The sequence below is a fragment of the Setaria italica genome, chromosome V (assembly GCF_000263155.2).
Source record: "Setaria italica strain Yugu1 chromosome V, Setaria_italica_v2.0, whole genome shotgun sequence".
Taxonomy (NCBI): Eukaryota; Viridiplantae; Streptophyta; class Magnoliopsida; order Poales; family Poaceae; genus Setaria; species Setaria italica.
Genome location: NC_028454.1, coordinates 43,759,827 through 43,776,143, shown reverse-complemented (window position 1 = coordinate 43,776,143; position 16,317 = coordinate 43,759,827). Strand labels below are relative to the sequence as shown.

Genomic DNA, 16,317 nt, shown 5'->3' with positions numbered 1-16,317 from the left:
AGCTAGGTCCCTTTGTGTTAAAGAATGTTTGGAAAATATGCCGAGATGTGGCAAAGTGGAAAACATATAATGAAGACCTCAAGAATGCTCGTAAAAGAAAGTCATATTGCATTGAAGGACAAAAGGATGAAAATGATGATATTGAAGAAATGCTAGAGCGACCTATTGGACAAAAGGCAGCTAAAAAGGCTGCTCTTGCTGCAAAAATGAAGTCTAAAGGATCAAACCTGGATAATGATGGAAAATCAAAGGAATCGGCCATTGATGTGGAGAAGCTCGATAAATTTAGTAAAATTCAGGAAGATTTAAATGCAAACCGCATGAAGGTACTGGAACTACAACATAAGTTATCATCTGAAAAGCTTGAAACCACTAGACTGGCTCATCTTACTGCTCAAGAGACCAAAGAGGCAAAAAGGCTCGAGAAGGAATCAAAGATGATGCAAGCTTACAACTCTCTCATCTCTCAAGATACAAGTTCAATGTCTGATGAAGAAAAAGCTGAACGTGTTGCTGCCATGAAGTGTCTTAGGAAGTCTTTATTTCCTGAAATGAGCTAGTCAGGTATGCACACATTATGTAGTTTTATTTTTTTTCAGTTATAGAATAGCTGATAACTAATTATATAATGATTTCAAGTACAGGATAATTAATTTTGGGCGCTGAAAGCCACGGTGAGTTGTCTTCTGCTGAACAACAGAAAAATATTTGCTAGTTCTTTTAGTAAACAGCCCAGCTGATGATGGCCTGTTGCCTTCGTTTACACAGGCATTAGATGAAACCTACTTGTGTGAACATGTCTACTTGTCGAATGTTTGAATATGTCTACTTGTGTGAACCTGTGTGAATGCGTGGTAAACACCTGATCTGCCAGAAGCATGCATTTCAAGATTTTTCAGTTACTTGTATGTTAAATAGTCCACTATATGCATGTCTCCCCTTGTGAAATTGTCCACCGACTGCATGTCTCCTTTGAAACCGCGTACAGACTGCATATCTCCCGTATGAAATTCCATCCAGTCATAGGCTGCAGACTATAAATAGGTGGCTTGCTTCCATTCATTCAGCATAGAAACTTTGTTTTTCTAGTACTATGGAACCACATCCACCTGCCGATGATGAAGATGATCTACTAGAAGCCGATGACTTTGATCCTACAGAGGTGTTCACCGTGGAAGATTTCCTAGCAGAAGATGAAATTGTAGAAGAATTTGTGATGCAGATTGGAGATGGATTAAAGGCAGACATCGAAGGAGGAACATCGTCTGTGACTCGGCGCCGACGACAAAGTGGACCAAGGAGGTACATACCAAGGAGTCGAGAACAAGGTCATGATGATCTTGTTGCTAATTATTTTTCTGCAAATCCTATCTACACCGATGAGATGTTTCGTAGAAGGTTTCGAATGAATAAACCATTATTCCTGCGCATCGTTGAAACTCTTAGTAATTGGGATCCTTATTTTACTAGAAGAGTTGATGCAACTGGTAGAGAGGGACATTCACCCCTTCAGAAGTGTACTGCAGCAATCCGGATGCTAGCATATGGCTCGCCGGCCGACCAACTTGACGACGTCCTAAAAATTGCTGCAAGCACTTCTTTGGAGATTCTTGGAAAATTTGCTGTAGGTGTGATTGAATGTTTTGGTCAAGAGTACCTGCGCCCTCCTACAAGTGACGAACTAGAAAAAATTCTGCAAGAAAATGAGGCTCGTGGTTTTCCAGGAATGTTGGGAAGCATCGATTGTATGCATTGGGCATGGAAGAATTGTCCTAAAGGTTGGGCAGGCATGTTCACACGTGGTGACAAAGGTGTTCCTACTATGATTCTTGAAGCAGTAGCATCTCATAATCTTCGTATCTCGCATGCTTTCTTTGGTACCGCCGGGTCTCAGAATGACATCAATGTCCTAAACAAGTCACCATTGTTCATCAATATTCTAAAAGGGGAAGCTCCAAGGGTACAATACACCGTAAATGGAAAACAGTATGATATGGGCTACTATCTCGCTGATAAAATATATCCAGAATGGGCGGTCTTCTTGAAAACAATAACAGCCCCCCAGACCCGTGAAGACAAATTATTTGCATTGATGCAAGAAGGAGCAAGGAAGGATGTCGAATGCGCATTTGGCGTATTGCAATCCCGCTTTGATATTGTTCGTCGGCCAGCAAGGTTATGGAAGCGGGAGGATGTTATCAACATAATGCAAGCTTGTGTTATCCTTCATAATATGATAGTGGAGGATGAGAAGGAATTGGCTGGAGTTTCCTTGGATTTGAATGAGAATGCAAGTACGACGATTGTGCTCCCGCCTGAAGTGCATACAAGTGATAACCCCAATCCATGCTTCGCGGAGGTGCTTAGAAGGAATTCCGCTATCCAAGCACGGCCAACGTATAGACAACTCAGGGACGATCTTGTTGAACACATATGGCATCGCTATGGAAACAAAAAAAAATTAGATATGAATATTTCAGTCGTATTTGATTTATGGGGACGAAGATCTATGTTATATTTGATTGAAATATATAGTATAATATAATATATGTTTTACTTTGAAGAATTTATTTTCTATCCATTAGCAACGCAATAGTATATAGAAATACTATTCATGATTGATCATGGTTGCATGCAAACATTTAATGATTTGTTGACAGCCAAAACAGATAGCAGCTGTCTGTGGGTTGTACGAGCTGTCTATTTAGCCGTCTATGTTGTAAATTCCAAGAACTTAGAGACAGCAGCTGTCTCACTGTTGTACACCCTAAACCCTTAAAGTTCAATTAGACAATTAAATTCCAAGACCCATAATAATAGGTGGTAGTTACATAGCTAATAAAATCACTTTGAAAGTTGTGAGAGTTCCAACCAACTTATAAGATGGAATCTTGATGCAAGAAATTGGTTGAGAGATGGAAGGATACCACACGCGTGCGCTCGCTCGCTAAGCCGTGCCGCGACGTGCCTGGTAAATCGTGCACGCGACCACATATAACACCCAACGTATTTTCGCCGTCTACTGGTAGCACAAGCACGTATTTTCCGTCAGATGATGCAACAAGACTGCCAACACATCCGCCCTTGTGCTGCCATGGCCAACTCCAATGTTCTGGTATCCGCCTGTCTTTCATTTTCCTCGCTGGCACTCGACCACTGCATGCGTGGTGGCTGCTCTCACTGTCCATGACCATCCAACAGAGGTTGCACGGGTCTTCCACTTCTAGTCCTCTCTTGAATTGTTACTTTTTGTGTAGACAGCACGTCTCTACATAGTTTCCATGCAAAAAATCCTAATCTTTGGAGAATAAATTATTGTGAGAATAAAATATTCATATCGAGTCAAGCAAAGAAAACCAATCAGAATAAATTATTCATATCGAGTCAACCTATTTGGTTGGCAAGCAAACTTTATCACACATAGTAATAGTTTGTTAGCCACGCATGCATATGGTTGTCACCACCGGGTTGTTGTCACTAACGTAGCAATCTACTCAAGATGTCGTGTCATACCATGTCAAAACTCTAGGAACCTGGTGCCAAAACATTAAAAAATAAAAAGGAGGAAAGCAAGAGGTTGGAAAAGTTAGAGTTTGGAGATAAAAAGTAGATAAATATTTTTGACGATTGGGTTGGTTACCCAGACCCTTTATATTTATAGGGTGGGAGATCTTTTTCCGCAAGAAAATCCTGCTGTATCTCCAATTTGACCAAGACTGTAGGAACTGTCTCTGACTCGAACTGACCGGTCTGACCAGTCGGGGTCACCGGTCAAACCGGTGGGCACGCGCTGGATCGGTGCCGCTACCACTTTTAGACGTCAACGATATGTACAAAATAATTCTCACGCCTTGTCTAGGTCTTTAGGTGTGAATACGAACGCCATTCCAGCAACCGAAAGGCCAAGAACCGAGAGCGCCATCTTTTGATAGACATCAGGCCAGATGCTCTTGATTCGCCATCATCAACATCCATGCGACCAACACAGTAGATACCGTGACCCAAAACACTGCAAAGAGAACTCTGTTATTCTGCTCATCACCCCAACAAACACTTGTAAAATGGATGCACGGAAGTGAGATCTAATGTAACAACTCTGCTCACATGAATAAGTTAGATGCATGAAAATTAAAGGAATACCCTAATGAAGATCCTCAAGATTTTCCAGGTGCCCGGGCTGATCCGTTCTTGGTTGTGCTTGGAGCAGCGGCTGCTGCTGGGCGTCGATGCGGCACGCTTCCATCCAGCGGAACAGGAGGTCCTCGGCCGCCGCCTGCTGCCGGAGGTGGTGATTCGGGCCGCCGGTGACTGCCGGAAGCAAAGATTTGGAAGGGAAAGCCGGCATGAGCCATGGCGCGCGCGCGATCCGAGACCGTGAGCCGCAATATGAGTTTTTTTCACGGGATGCGGGAGATGTTTTATGTCTGACTCGGATCACTGGTCCATGGATCAGATCAGGTCCGAGATCCAGTCCAACAAAGTAGTAGTTGTAGCCGGACACGCCGGAACACATAAACTTTATCGCTTTGTGGTTTGTGTGTGGACTTGTGGGGAACAGGGAAATTCCCAGATCGTCCAGGAACATTCATTACCCTGACGAAGATTTTGCACAAGTTCCCGGCGGCATGGCTCGTCCTCTGGATCGTTGGTTGGTTCCGCGGACGCGGGACTGGGACATGCAGGCCTCCGCTCTCTGGGCTGACGAGAGCAAACGCACAGAGAAGGCCGGGATGAAGAGGCGAGCGTCATCATGGAGTTTGGGCGCGGCGGCCGGAGCCCGTCGTGGGCCGGCGGATAGATCCCCGTGAGACCTGCGTGAGATGAGGATCCGAGCGAGGCAAAATCTCCGGGCCCCGACACGACACTTCAGGTTCAACTGGAGTGTATCGGATAACAATTGTCGTATCACCATCGACCTCGCCCCGGGCCCTGAAACGACGCCGATTGCCACGCGGCTTCGGGTGACCGGGTGCATCGGCCTCTGCGAACCAAGACCGTCTCGCCCTCCGCTGCAACGCACTGGCTTGGTTGGCCATGGTACGAGGCTCCCCGCCACGAGCTGTGTTATGGGCCGGCCGTACCGAACATTGTGGCATAGCCCGCCCATATAAGCGGCTCCAAAGTTTAAAGTGATACAGCCAAGGCCCAGCTCTCTATCTGGGTCTCTGGACGAATTTGGATTGAAATTAAATGAAAGTAAGGGGCCGCTTCACATTTGGATCTTTTGGCATACCTTCCTCGCCTAGCCAGGCAAGGAGCGCAGCGTCTCATGTGTTTGGATAGTTTGACAGTTACCTCGATTTCTATGAAAGCAAGATTTTTTCTTGCTTGCCCGGGTGAGCTGGAATGGCTCTCCTCCGCTAGCAAGCCTTGCCTTGCTTGGTAAGGAGAGGCTAGGCTAGCCAGCAAGCAAACCAAGCGGCCCCTGGATCTCTGGCTTCCTCTCGCCTCGCCTCGCCAAGCAAGGCCAGCGGTTTGGTTCCCCGAAAAAAGCTTTGCCTTGCCAGCGCAGGGGAGCCAAATCCGCTCTCCTACGTGAGCAATGTTGGCGTCGCGCTCTGTGCCTTGCCCAGCGAGAAAACGACATCAAAATCACACGCAGATGGGGAACGGGACCTGCAGAATAAACTCTCGACGACAGAAGGAATAAAGAACATCCAAATCGGACGACGTCGGACAAACGGCGGAAGTCTAAATCTAACGTAGGTATGCCTTCAAATCGATTGGGGATTAAACATTGGAGGTGGATTTGACTTCACTTGGACGATCTGGAATGGCAAGAGATAAATTGGACAGGAAGGAACGGGATAGCAAGCTAGAGAACCAAACTCGATGGCCTTTCCTTGCTTTTGCCTCTCCTCGCCAGGCAAGACGAGGTTCTTACCAGGATCCAAGCACACCCTAAGTAGTACATTATGAATGTCTAGGATCGAATTTAAGCGTCCATGTGTTAAGTAGAAAGTGTTAGAATTATGTGCTATTCAGATTTTATTTGGAGAAAAAACACATAGACAAAATATGATGCAAGCATATAACACATGTCAACAAACAACATACTGATAAGAACAGTAATGCACAAGGAAGTTACCCAAAAATCCTGCGCAGAATGAAGTCGATTGCGTTGAAGTAGATCTCGCAGAAATACCAAGCGGTCGCGTGTAGACGTTGCTCAAAAACCTAATTGCCGCCCCGTGCAGAAGTTACGCGACAGTGGTTTTGGAGATCCCGCTTTCCTTCAAATCCAGTGCACGCCGAACTCAAAGGGTAACGAGGCGCAGCAGCAAGAGATTCAGCGCAGCGAGTGGTTAGGCGACAGCGTAACCTATCAACTAGGACGTCTCCTAGTATTATAGGCCTTCATAGTGCATCAATCCCCTCATCGAGCAGTAGAAACTGACGCACCTTATTGCTGTTTAAAATGGCAGTTTCAATCAGATTGAAGCGCGTAAAAAAAATAACTACACAAACAATAGCCTGCTGTACGGTTGTGATTTAAGTCACAAGTCACGTGATTTTTCACGCGAAAATGCGCGAGCTGCACATGCGTGTAGCAACAATCTCCTCTCTCTTATTTGCACCTATTTTGCATAGAGAGAAGACTCCCATATTTAAGTAAGGCAATCTCTCCTCGACTTAGCAATATGGGATTAAAGGTTGTGCATACTTTGGAATTTTTCAGATTGGACCATACATGGACCTAAATCCAGCAGAAAGCTACGCATGCATAATTTTTGTATATGAGAAAAATTAGCAGGCACATGCACGAACCTAGGAATTGTGAACGGACACAAACGCCATTCCAGCAACGGATAAACCTTATTTCCTGTCATTAGAGATGGCAACAGGAAATTTCCCGTCAAGGAATAGCTCCACAACCCATCAGGGATCCCCACCGCCAGCCTTCAACGGTGTCATCACCACCTCGACTTCCCCGTAGCCCCACCATCTCTATCGTTGGCCAAGGGGCTTCCCTGAAGCTCTTGGATTCGAAGACCATCGAAATGCCCAAATCCTAACCCCAAATGTCGTGCAGATTCTCGCTGGTCCGATTGCCGCGTCGACATGCTCCCACCAAGCTCTCAGCTGCTAGTAGGAGGGAACGAACGAATCCCATGCTGCCATCGAGCTTTGCCTCCATTCCTAGATATGGGAGATAGAAGGGAAGAAGAAGGAATGGATTTGCCCTTCGCGACAAAGAAAAAGAAGAAGAGGGAGATGGGGAATGGAAAACTGAGCGGAGAGAAAGGAAATGCTATGAGTTTATGAAAGCCGAAGGTATAAACGCACATGAAGCCTAACAAATTAGGGATAACATCATGCATGCGTTGCAAGGTAACGGTAAAGCTCGGAGTGAGTTCAAACCATGATTTACATTTATATGATACCGAAAGCACTCCTCACTCTCTCCCATGGTACTATTTAGTGAAATGAACCCTAACTTAATGTTAGGAAAAAAATTCGAAACCATATTGAAGTCGTAGAACAATAAGTATTTTGAAAGTAAATTAAAGAGGCAAAACGCAAACAAGCGCAAAAGAGGCTAAAACACAAACAAGTGCATTCACGCAATCACGCTCGATCGTTGTCGGCTGTGTGCCTGTGTCACTGACACAGCGCTGAAAGTCAGAGTGGCTTCGCCACTATCCACCACGTGCACGGGTGGTTGTGTCTCCGCGTGACACGAGACAGTTGCAGAGACACGGGGGGATCGAACGGCCCAGATTGCTGCGCAGGCCAAAGCACTTCGTCTCTCTAGTTCCACAACCACGCCCGGTTCTCGCACGGTTTCTCGCGACATTTATTTTCTCCTCAGCCCGCACGGTCACTCACACTGTCACAGAGCTCGAAGAGGAATTTGCGTATTTTGCATTAAACCCCAACAAATATCACATACGACACAATACCCTCAGAGCGTTCAGTACGAGGGCTCATACGGGATTCTGCAGGATTATAGGGGTAGGATCACGAAACGTGTTGCACTTGTCTTCGACTTGCGGAGCTCCTCCCAAGCCCAAGTCGCTGCTGCGAACGCGAGTGAGTCCACAGACTGCCAGGTCCCCAAAAAGATCCCCATTTTTTTCTCTCCCAATTCGACCTCAGTTTCGAACAGCTCGATTCCTCGCGCCCGACTCCTCAGATCCCGCCACCCCGCGCCAATTCCATGCGGTTCTAGGGTTCCCGCCCTGGACTCGCGTGGAGAGGAGATCCATCCCCACCAGGCTCGAGTTCCTCTTTTGCTGGTAAGGAAACCCTAGCTTGCTTTGGGGTGGGTTGCTTGTTTTCTGCTGCAAAAGTCTCTTCTTTGCTGATGGGAACCCTAGAATCCGAACCTTTCTTCCTCCCCTTTCCTTCCAATTTGTGTTGGATACTAACAACGGTTGGTTTTTCGAAATTTCTAGGGTTCTGCGTAAGGAGGGGAGGCGGAAATGTTCTACTCGCAGTTCATCTTGGCCAAGAAGGGCCCCCTCGGGACAATATGGATTGCCGCGCACTTGGAGCGGAAGCTGCGAAAGAATCAGGTCGCGGACACGGACATTGGCGTCTCCGTAGGTTGGTGGCCTTGCCTGCTGTTTCAACGATTTCAATCTAGGGTTTGCACTCTGCTGTTAAGTCTGCACATACTATGACCTGACCTGTAGTATTGTACAGTTCTGCTTTGCTGTTGCTCGTTAGTGCTGTAGCTCCACAACAGAACAAAAATGCTAACTTTGGCTGTTGGCTCCACAAGTGCCGCAACAAAAATGCTAACTTTGGCTGTTGGCTCCACAAGTACCGCAACAAAAATGCTAACTTTAGCCCATTTATGGGTTTTCTGTATTTATCCCCTCACCTATAGCTTCTGCACCACTACCTCTCTGTCTGAATCATCATGTTTACATGGCTGGAGTTGTTAGTAGTTTTTTTAGCCCTTTATGTGTTTAGGGCTCAGTAGATTCTAGTTGCTGCTATTGGAGGCATAAAAAGGGTAATTTTTTTTGAGCTGTCTCTTCTTGTTGTTTACTTTGTGCTGCTTCATGAACATTGTGGTAGAAAATCACTGCTCGGTAGATTTGGCAAGATATTTATCGCGGTGCATTTAACAGTTTCCATATCACAGTTTTATGGCCTGCTAAGGCGGTTTTATTGCCAGCTAGGGTTAAATAACACCAACGGCTCTTTTGCTCAGTTATGTTGGTTGTAGCTGCTCTCTAGGATACTAAGTCTAAAAATTTACTAGCTTTTTGCATTACAACAGAAAATTGGCCTAAAACTGAAATTTAAAGATCACCGTATTGGGAGTAGTTTTCAGGTAAAGCTTATTAGAACAATATAGAATTCTTGCATCCGCTGTTGTGCCCATGACACGTGGGAAATAACTCATCATTCTAGCTTGACTACTGTGACCTTTTTACCTATGGATAATAGTGCATCATTCTAACTATACTACCGTGTGACATATTTTTATTTTTCTTTGCATATGGTTTTCAGTTTGTCCCTTCCATATTGGGAGAGGGAGTTTTTAGTTCTTAATGCTTTTATACATACTCAAGCAGCTTTAGTCTTGGTTACTCTGGATCTGGAGAAACCCAGATCTGTTATCTGTACACTAGTGTAGCCTGACAATCACAACTGCAACATTTTTTTAGGATCACTTTCTATCCCTATAAATATGAAGGCTTTATCTGTTGTGGTCTTATTTTTTGTGATCATGATTGGGTTTCCCATCTTCTTTTCTCGTTGCACATGTGAGAATGCTTATGACCTAATATGATCACTTTTGATTGCGTCAATCGGTGCATCAAGCCTATCCATATATTTCACCAGAAAGAACTGTATGTACAACATGAACAAAGGATGCAGCTGCTCTTATGATAATGTGGGCTACGATCCAGCCCTCTAAATCGATAATGCCTGGGTAGCATGAGGGTTTGAGTTACTAGAGTATTTCTTGTTAACAAATTAGCATACACGGGCAGGGGGCACAGTGGTAGCAGAGAAATGAACATTTGTTGCATTTTAAGAAATGGAAATGAAGAACACATTGAATTAATATTTATATATAATCAACAGTCTATTATGTTGTATGCTGTCATACCGGAAAGTTTTCTTTACTGCATACTCAATATTTAAAACCCTTGGTATGTTACACTTTTTTCTTTAACGAGCCAGTAGAGCATATTTTACCTTACAAGGCTGCCAGCCTCTCTGGGCAAATCTTCCATAGTACAGCTGACACGGCAGTGTGTAGAATTTAATGCTAGTATCGGTGTATAGCCTAACAATTCTGCACTGTACATTTTCTAGGATTCCGGTTTTGAAAATTGACAGCTACTATTCCTGCAGATTCAATCATATTCCCTGATGTTCCAATTGCACTTCGGTTATCAAGTCATCTTATGTTAGGCGTGGTTAGAATCTATTCTCGGAAGGTGAACTACCTATTCCACGACTGCAGTGAAGCTTTGCTGAAGATAAAACAAGCTTTCAGGTCCACTGCTGTTGATCTACCCCCTGAGGAGTCAACTGCTCCTTATCATTCTATAACACTGCCTGAGACATTTCATCTTGATGATTTTGAACTGCCAGAAGCTGCGTTTCAAGGGTAAAACTGTGTCATCTGTTTTGATATGTTCACTGTTTAATAATGCTTTTGTCAGTTTTCTGAACACTTCCCACTATGATCCAGTGACACTGATCATCATGTGAGCACAAAAGAACAGATCACTTTGCAAGACAACCCAGAGAAAACAGGGTATTCAACATCCCAGTTTGGCCTAGATGGTTGGTCCTGACTCTGTCCACATCTTGTCTGGATTCATTTCTTATATAGCATTTTGATCATGTAAAGCATTTAAATGTGCAGAAAGATTTGGTGATGGCAGTTCTTCACATATTGGCTTGGACTTGGAGGAGGTACGTATTTTTCTTTTCTCCATTTTTTGTTCCTGAGAGTTTTCGTGCATGTTAAGTGCTGAATGCATGTTGGTACTCTGGTCCATCTTACAGTAGACTTAGCAGTTTATTTTAAGTTGAGGTTTTGGTGGTTTTTGTTTGTTGCAGATTAGAATAAACGAATAAGGCACAATCTGTCTTGATAGTGTTATTAATCTCTTATATTTTGATAAAAGAGCAGCCTGACTCTATGGTACCAGCATTGATACTTCCTCTTTAAGAGCTGATTATATTTATTTGTTATCAGGAACTAATGCTGAACAAGGATCACTCAATTCATCTTGAGTCTGATGATGGGTAAGATTGCCTCCTTCATTATAATCTCATGTGATTTATGTTTTTTTCTTTTCAAAGATCTGTGTCCTTTTTCACATCCAAAGTTTTGATATTTGTGGTTTTCCAGGATCGGTTATAAGTTTCCTTATGCTGCAACAGTAGGATTGTAAAGTTTAATGATATTGTCAGAGACCAGTTATCTCTGTGTATAGCTACTTGTATTTTGAAATACCATTTGTCATGACATTTCAAATTTGGTGACGTTGCATTGTTGCCCTTTTAATCATATTTCGCTCGAGTTACACTGCTTATATCTTTCTTCGTTTGCCTCTCCCCAGCATTATCATTCAAGGTCGACCATCAGTTCCTTCTACCGATATGGACATTGATGATAACCAAAGTAAAGACGAAACAGCTGAAAGATGCAACAACATGGATGATGGGCCTTCTAGTCAAGGAAAGCTAAGTCCACTGAATGCAGATGATCTAGGAGGAAACAGTATTCCTAACTGGACTGGTTACAATGCACAGACACCAGATTTGAATGATATGCTATTGCATAATGAAGGTATTGCAGGACCATCAGCTTCATACTATCAACCCAGCCCCTTCCCTTGTGATGAACCTGCATCACCAGAGTTTATTAGTGCTCAGGCCCCAGCTACACCTGGTTTAATTGGAGAAACAGTTCCTTCCAGAGTCCATGAAAGTCCTGTTCTGAGTCCACAGAGAAAAGCTTCACCATCAAGCAATGATGAAACCGTGAAGGCCAGCACTCCCGCTGCTCCAGGCTCAGATTCTCTCCATTCAGCCACAGCAAATGCCACTGATGTTGTGGGTGCTGAGGCTACTGAACTTGGATTGGCAAAGCCTGTGCAAGTTGAGTCTTCTGCTGTTGTGCAGGATGATGTTGTATTGATGCAACAAGGCACAAGTGAGGATTTGCCATCCCATGCTCAAACATCAAACCTGGAAGCTGCTGGTGATAAGTTGATCTGTCCTGATGACATAGCTGCATCTGGTGAAACTGTAACTGTTAATGCAACCATTGAGGATCTACCTTTGGCTGTAAATGGTTCTGAGCTATGCGTTGATGGTTCTACTGAGCCATCTGTGATGGAGAACCCAGCACAAATTGACGGGCTATTGGTTGATGCACAAGGTAATCAGTTGACATCCATTTGTTGTTTTTTATTTTCCCCATGCCATGATCACTAACAGAGCTGGAGTACCATTTTTGTCTAGAGAATAATGTGCATGTAACTAATGCGATTGTGCGAAGTGCAGATTTTCAACATGAAGTCCAGGCAGTTCAACAAGAAGTGGCATCTAATGATAGACCAAATGAACTAACTTCAGAATTTGCTGAGCCTGAGAAAATGCTGTCAGCTCCAGATGCTGAATTCAATGATGCAAATGACTTGGGGCAGATAACTGCAGAAAAAGGAACAACTGAATCTGATGGAAGTAACAAAATAGGCAGTCTTACTAGCAGAAAAAGACACCTGGAAGATAGCTTACCAGCTCTAGAGAGTGAGACTACTGAAAGGTTGTCTAGTCGACCACGTGGTAAAAGATCTGCTGATTTTGTTCCTGATGATGATGATTTACTGGCATCTATTTTAGGTATGCATGACTTGTCCACTGCATTTCTGTTGCCTAGATTTTCTGCATTTACCTAATCACTTAACCTTGCATTAGTTGGTCGAAGGACCTCTGGATTGGCGCTTGGTTCAACACCACTACCCCCAAGGGCATCATCTCTGAAACGCCCGAGGTTGGGATCGAAGGCGGGTACACTCAAGAGAAAAGTGCAAATAGATGATGCCATGGTTCTACATGCTGAGTATGTATATCTATGACCATCAAATGAGCTTCTTGTTGAGAACAAGTTACTGCTTATTTTTCGTTACTGCCTCTTTATCCTGACCAGATATGAAATTCCTATCTCTTTAGTCCCTGGACTTGGTTCTTGTCATATGTGATCATATTTCCAACCTAAAACTTTTCACTGTCAAAACATGGCTTTTACTTGTGCAGAACTGTTGTCCATCTTTGATGTTTTCACTTTTTAAGTTTTTTACATTATCACATGTTATTCTTGTGCTCTTTTTGTACAGTTGCAACAATCTTGCTTGTAGAAGCTGTTGTCTTACTCATGCTACGGAAGAGTATATTCGGTTTGCTTGAAATTTTGGTCTTGGATATTTCTTTGGTCCTACATTCCACTGTTTGGTTACATTTTCCGTATGCACATGCTGAATGTGTCTCCACAAATCCAATTATAGATTATTTTCCAAATTAACTTGTAACTTGAGCTGACTTGCTGACCGTCGCTTTACTTTTCCAGTACTATACGACAACAGTTGATCAATACTGAGGATATACGGCGCATTCGTAAAAAGGCTCCATGTACTCGTTCTGAAATATGGATTATTGAGAAAGGTTCACTGGAAGATGATATATTCCACGAGCCCATATTTTCCTGTAAGTTTCTTGCGATGTCTTTGATTTTCAATTTCCTTTTCCGTATGGCATGATGAATTGAAGTAGGAAAAGATGGAAGCATCTTTAGAGATGAATTAGCTTTGAAGTCTGACAAAGATTATTATTTAGTTCCGATCACTAAAACCATACCTTTGGTTGTGTGTTTTTTTGTATCTCTACTAGGCCTATCTGAGGAGCTAAACAACTTACACAATCGGACATATGGGACTATTGTACACCCCACTGTTCAGAACATGGAACTACAAGGTCAGCTAGACATGTCTGAAACAGCTGCAGAAGATGGCAACATTGTTGGGACCTCTGGTGCTGCTACTACTGGTGACCCACTCCACATGCCAGATATATTTCATTCAGATGCTGTGCTGCCAAATGCAAATGATGCAGATGGTGCCACAGCTGCTTTTGGTTTGCAAATACCTCCTGACAACCAGGTTAACGGTGTATCTAATGATTTTGTTGCCGACACTGTGTTTCAAGGGGTAGCTGAACCTTTAATTGATAATGAGAAAGAAGTGGCAGTTGCTGACAGAGAGCATGCTCAAGTTGATACGCTGGATAATGACCGTCTTCAAGATGTTCCATCTGATTTGCAGAGGAGTACTGATGCAAACGGTTCACGCCCAGATGTGGCTCTAGATAGCTCTTCTGGCCAAACTTATGCTCAAGCAGCGGATGACATGACACAGGAGTTTAATCATTTTGTTCATAGTGATGCTAATGTTTTTGAGAACAATGAGGTTCCTACTTCTGAGATTACTGGGGTAGAATATAATCAAGAGGCCTCTGGTTTTCTTCAACCAACAGAGGATGAAAATGCTGTGTCTGCTATGGGAGATAATTCTGGCTTCCAAGAAAACAACATGGATTCTCTTATGGATCTGGATATGGTGAATGACTTTGGACTAAAGGACTGCAATGTGAGTCCATTTATATAACACCCCCCTTCTAAATACTTTGCGAATCTGTTAATTTCTTTTCTTACTACGACTTACTTTTCCTGGTGGCCTCGTTCCAATATCTTGCTGTAGAAGTACTTGCACTTTTTTGTTTAGTTGTTTTTACGAATAACTGGTTTCCTGTTTGGTTTACAGGATTTTGGAAGCGCAATTCATGGTGTTGATACAGGTAATTTTTCTATTCTGATTAAAGCATGGTGTAGTGCATGGAGATTCCATATCCGCAGACCTAGGACCTTTATTTTTCTTTTTTCTACTTTTTGGTGGGGGCTTCACTTAGACTCAGAATTCAATCTCTAGCTTATTGTAATATGGGAAGTATTTTCCCAACCATGCCTGTGCTAGTCTTTGTTGGGCTTGTGCTGTGACAGACCTAGTAAATTTTTTGTCTCATTGTTTGACCTTGTGTTGTTCCAGATTTTCTGAACTATGATGATGATGGGGACTTTGATGACGCAAATAATGACGAGCCAAATCCTGATGAATTCCAGTCTCTTGACAACAGTGGCTGGTCTTCTCGCACCAGGTACAGTTGAGCTAATTGTTATTTCCTTTGGACTTCAACGTTCAGTGCCTTGTTCAACATTTTCATGGTTTGTATATGGCTGTGCAGGGGTGTTGCAAGATATCTCAAGACTTTATTCGATGAAGAATCTGGTCTTGGGAGAAAGAGTGTCGCCATCGATCATCTTGTACGTGGAAAGACTCGGAAGGAAGCATCAAGAATGTTCTTTGAGACCTTGGTATGCCAATTATACCCCCACCCCCTATTCCACAGCTACCTGCTGAGCCTTCCCTGTGTCCATTGGTACTGATTTGCTCTATGTTACATCTGACAGGTCCTGACGACGAAGGACTACATCAGCGTGGATCAACCAAACCCCTTCGATTTTGTGAGCATAAAGCCAGGACCAAAGCTCCTGAAGTCAGAATTCTAGCTTATCAAAGTCAGCTTAGCCTGGCACGATACATACATCTCACCATGTCCATCACACCACCAACAACATTGCAGATGCCCCCACGCAGCCTTGTGACCCCTCAGAATCCATTTTTGTTTGTCGTTAAGTTTATCCTCCCCACTGTAGCATTCTCCCGCGCTGATCCGTTGTTGCTAGGGTTTCAGTAGGATCGATGCCGTGTTGTACCGTTGGCTATTCTTTGTATATATGGCTTTAGCGGCTCCTGTAAAGTCTGCCATGTAATCTGATAGCATCGGCGCCCTCCTAAGTTATTGCATATTGTTTTCGCTTGGTTAAGCCTGTAGGAATTGTATACCTTACAACCTGAGATGATGATGATGATGATGATGTACCTGTTGATTATGTCAGGATTGATTCCCAACCCCCTGTTTTACAGTAATTTCCAATTGACCGTTCTTGTGAACTCTTTTTTTTCCCTGCTGGATCTGGAGTTGTACATCAAAGGGCTCGAATTTCATTCCTCTGTTCAGGACAACCACTATAATCAACTGGAAGCAAGTTGCGATGTTCATTTGATAAAAGGTCCTTGTAAAGCGACTTTCGACCCGTATCTGTCGTAACAAAAGCGGCTGGTAGCTGGGTATGTTTTCATTACAACAAGATGGGGGTCCAAAAAAAGAAATCGAGCAACACGAAAAAATGGGGGCCGGGGGGGGGGGGGGGGG

At 43.6% G+C, this 16,317-nt stretch overlaps 2 protein-coding genes across 2 annotated transcripts; both read left to right on the top strand.

The window, feature by feature from the left end:
• The first annotated feature begins 1,093 nt into the window (after positions 1-1,093).
• Positions 1,094-4,378, top strand: LOC105913490. Its single transcript, XM_012846063.1, has 2 exons — positions 1,094-2,359; positions 4,151-4,378. Exons 1-2 carry the CDS (start codon positions 1,094-1,096, stop codon positions 4,376-4,378), a joined length of 1,494 nt encoding a protein of 497 aa, XP_012701517.1.
• Positions 4,379-8,011: 3,633 nt separating this feature from the next.
• On the top strand, positions 8,012-16,055 carry LOC101769240 (sister chromatid cohesion 1 protein 4). The gene is made up of 15 exons (XM_004970850.4): positions 8,012-8,240; positions 8,400-8,550; positions 10,324-10,582; positions 10,667-10,761; positions 10,844-10,893; positions 11,180-11,229; positions 11,547-12,370; positions 12,496-12,834; positions 12,910-13,054; positions 13,559-13,695; positions 13,879-14,633; positions 14,808-14,841; positions 15,090-15,198; positions 15,286-15,415; positions 15,512-16,055. The coding sequence occupies exons 2-15, from the start codon at positions 8,427-8,429 to the stop codon at positions 15,608-15,610; spliced, it is 3,150 nt and encodes a 1,049-aa protein (XP_004970907.1). The 5' UTR covers positions 8,012-8,240; positions 8,400-8,426; the 3' UTR covers positions 15,611-16,055.
• Positions 16,056-16,317: the final 262 nt, after the last annotated feature.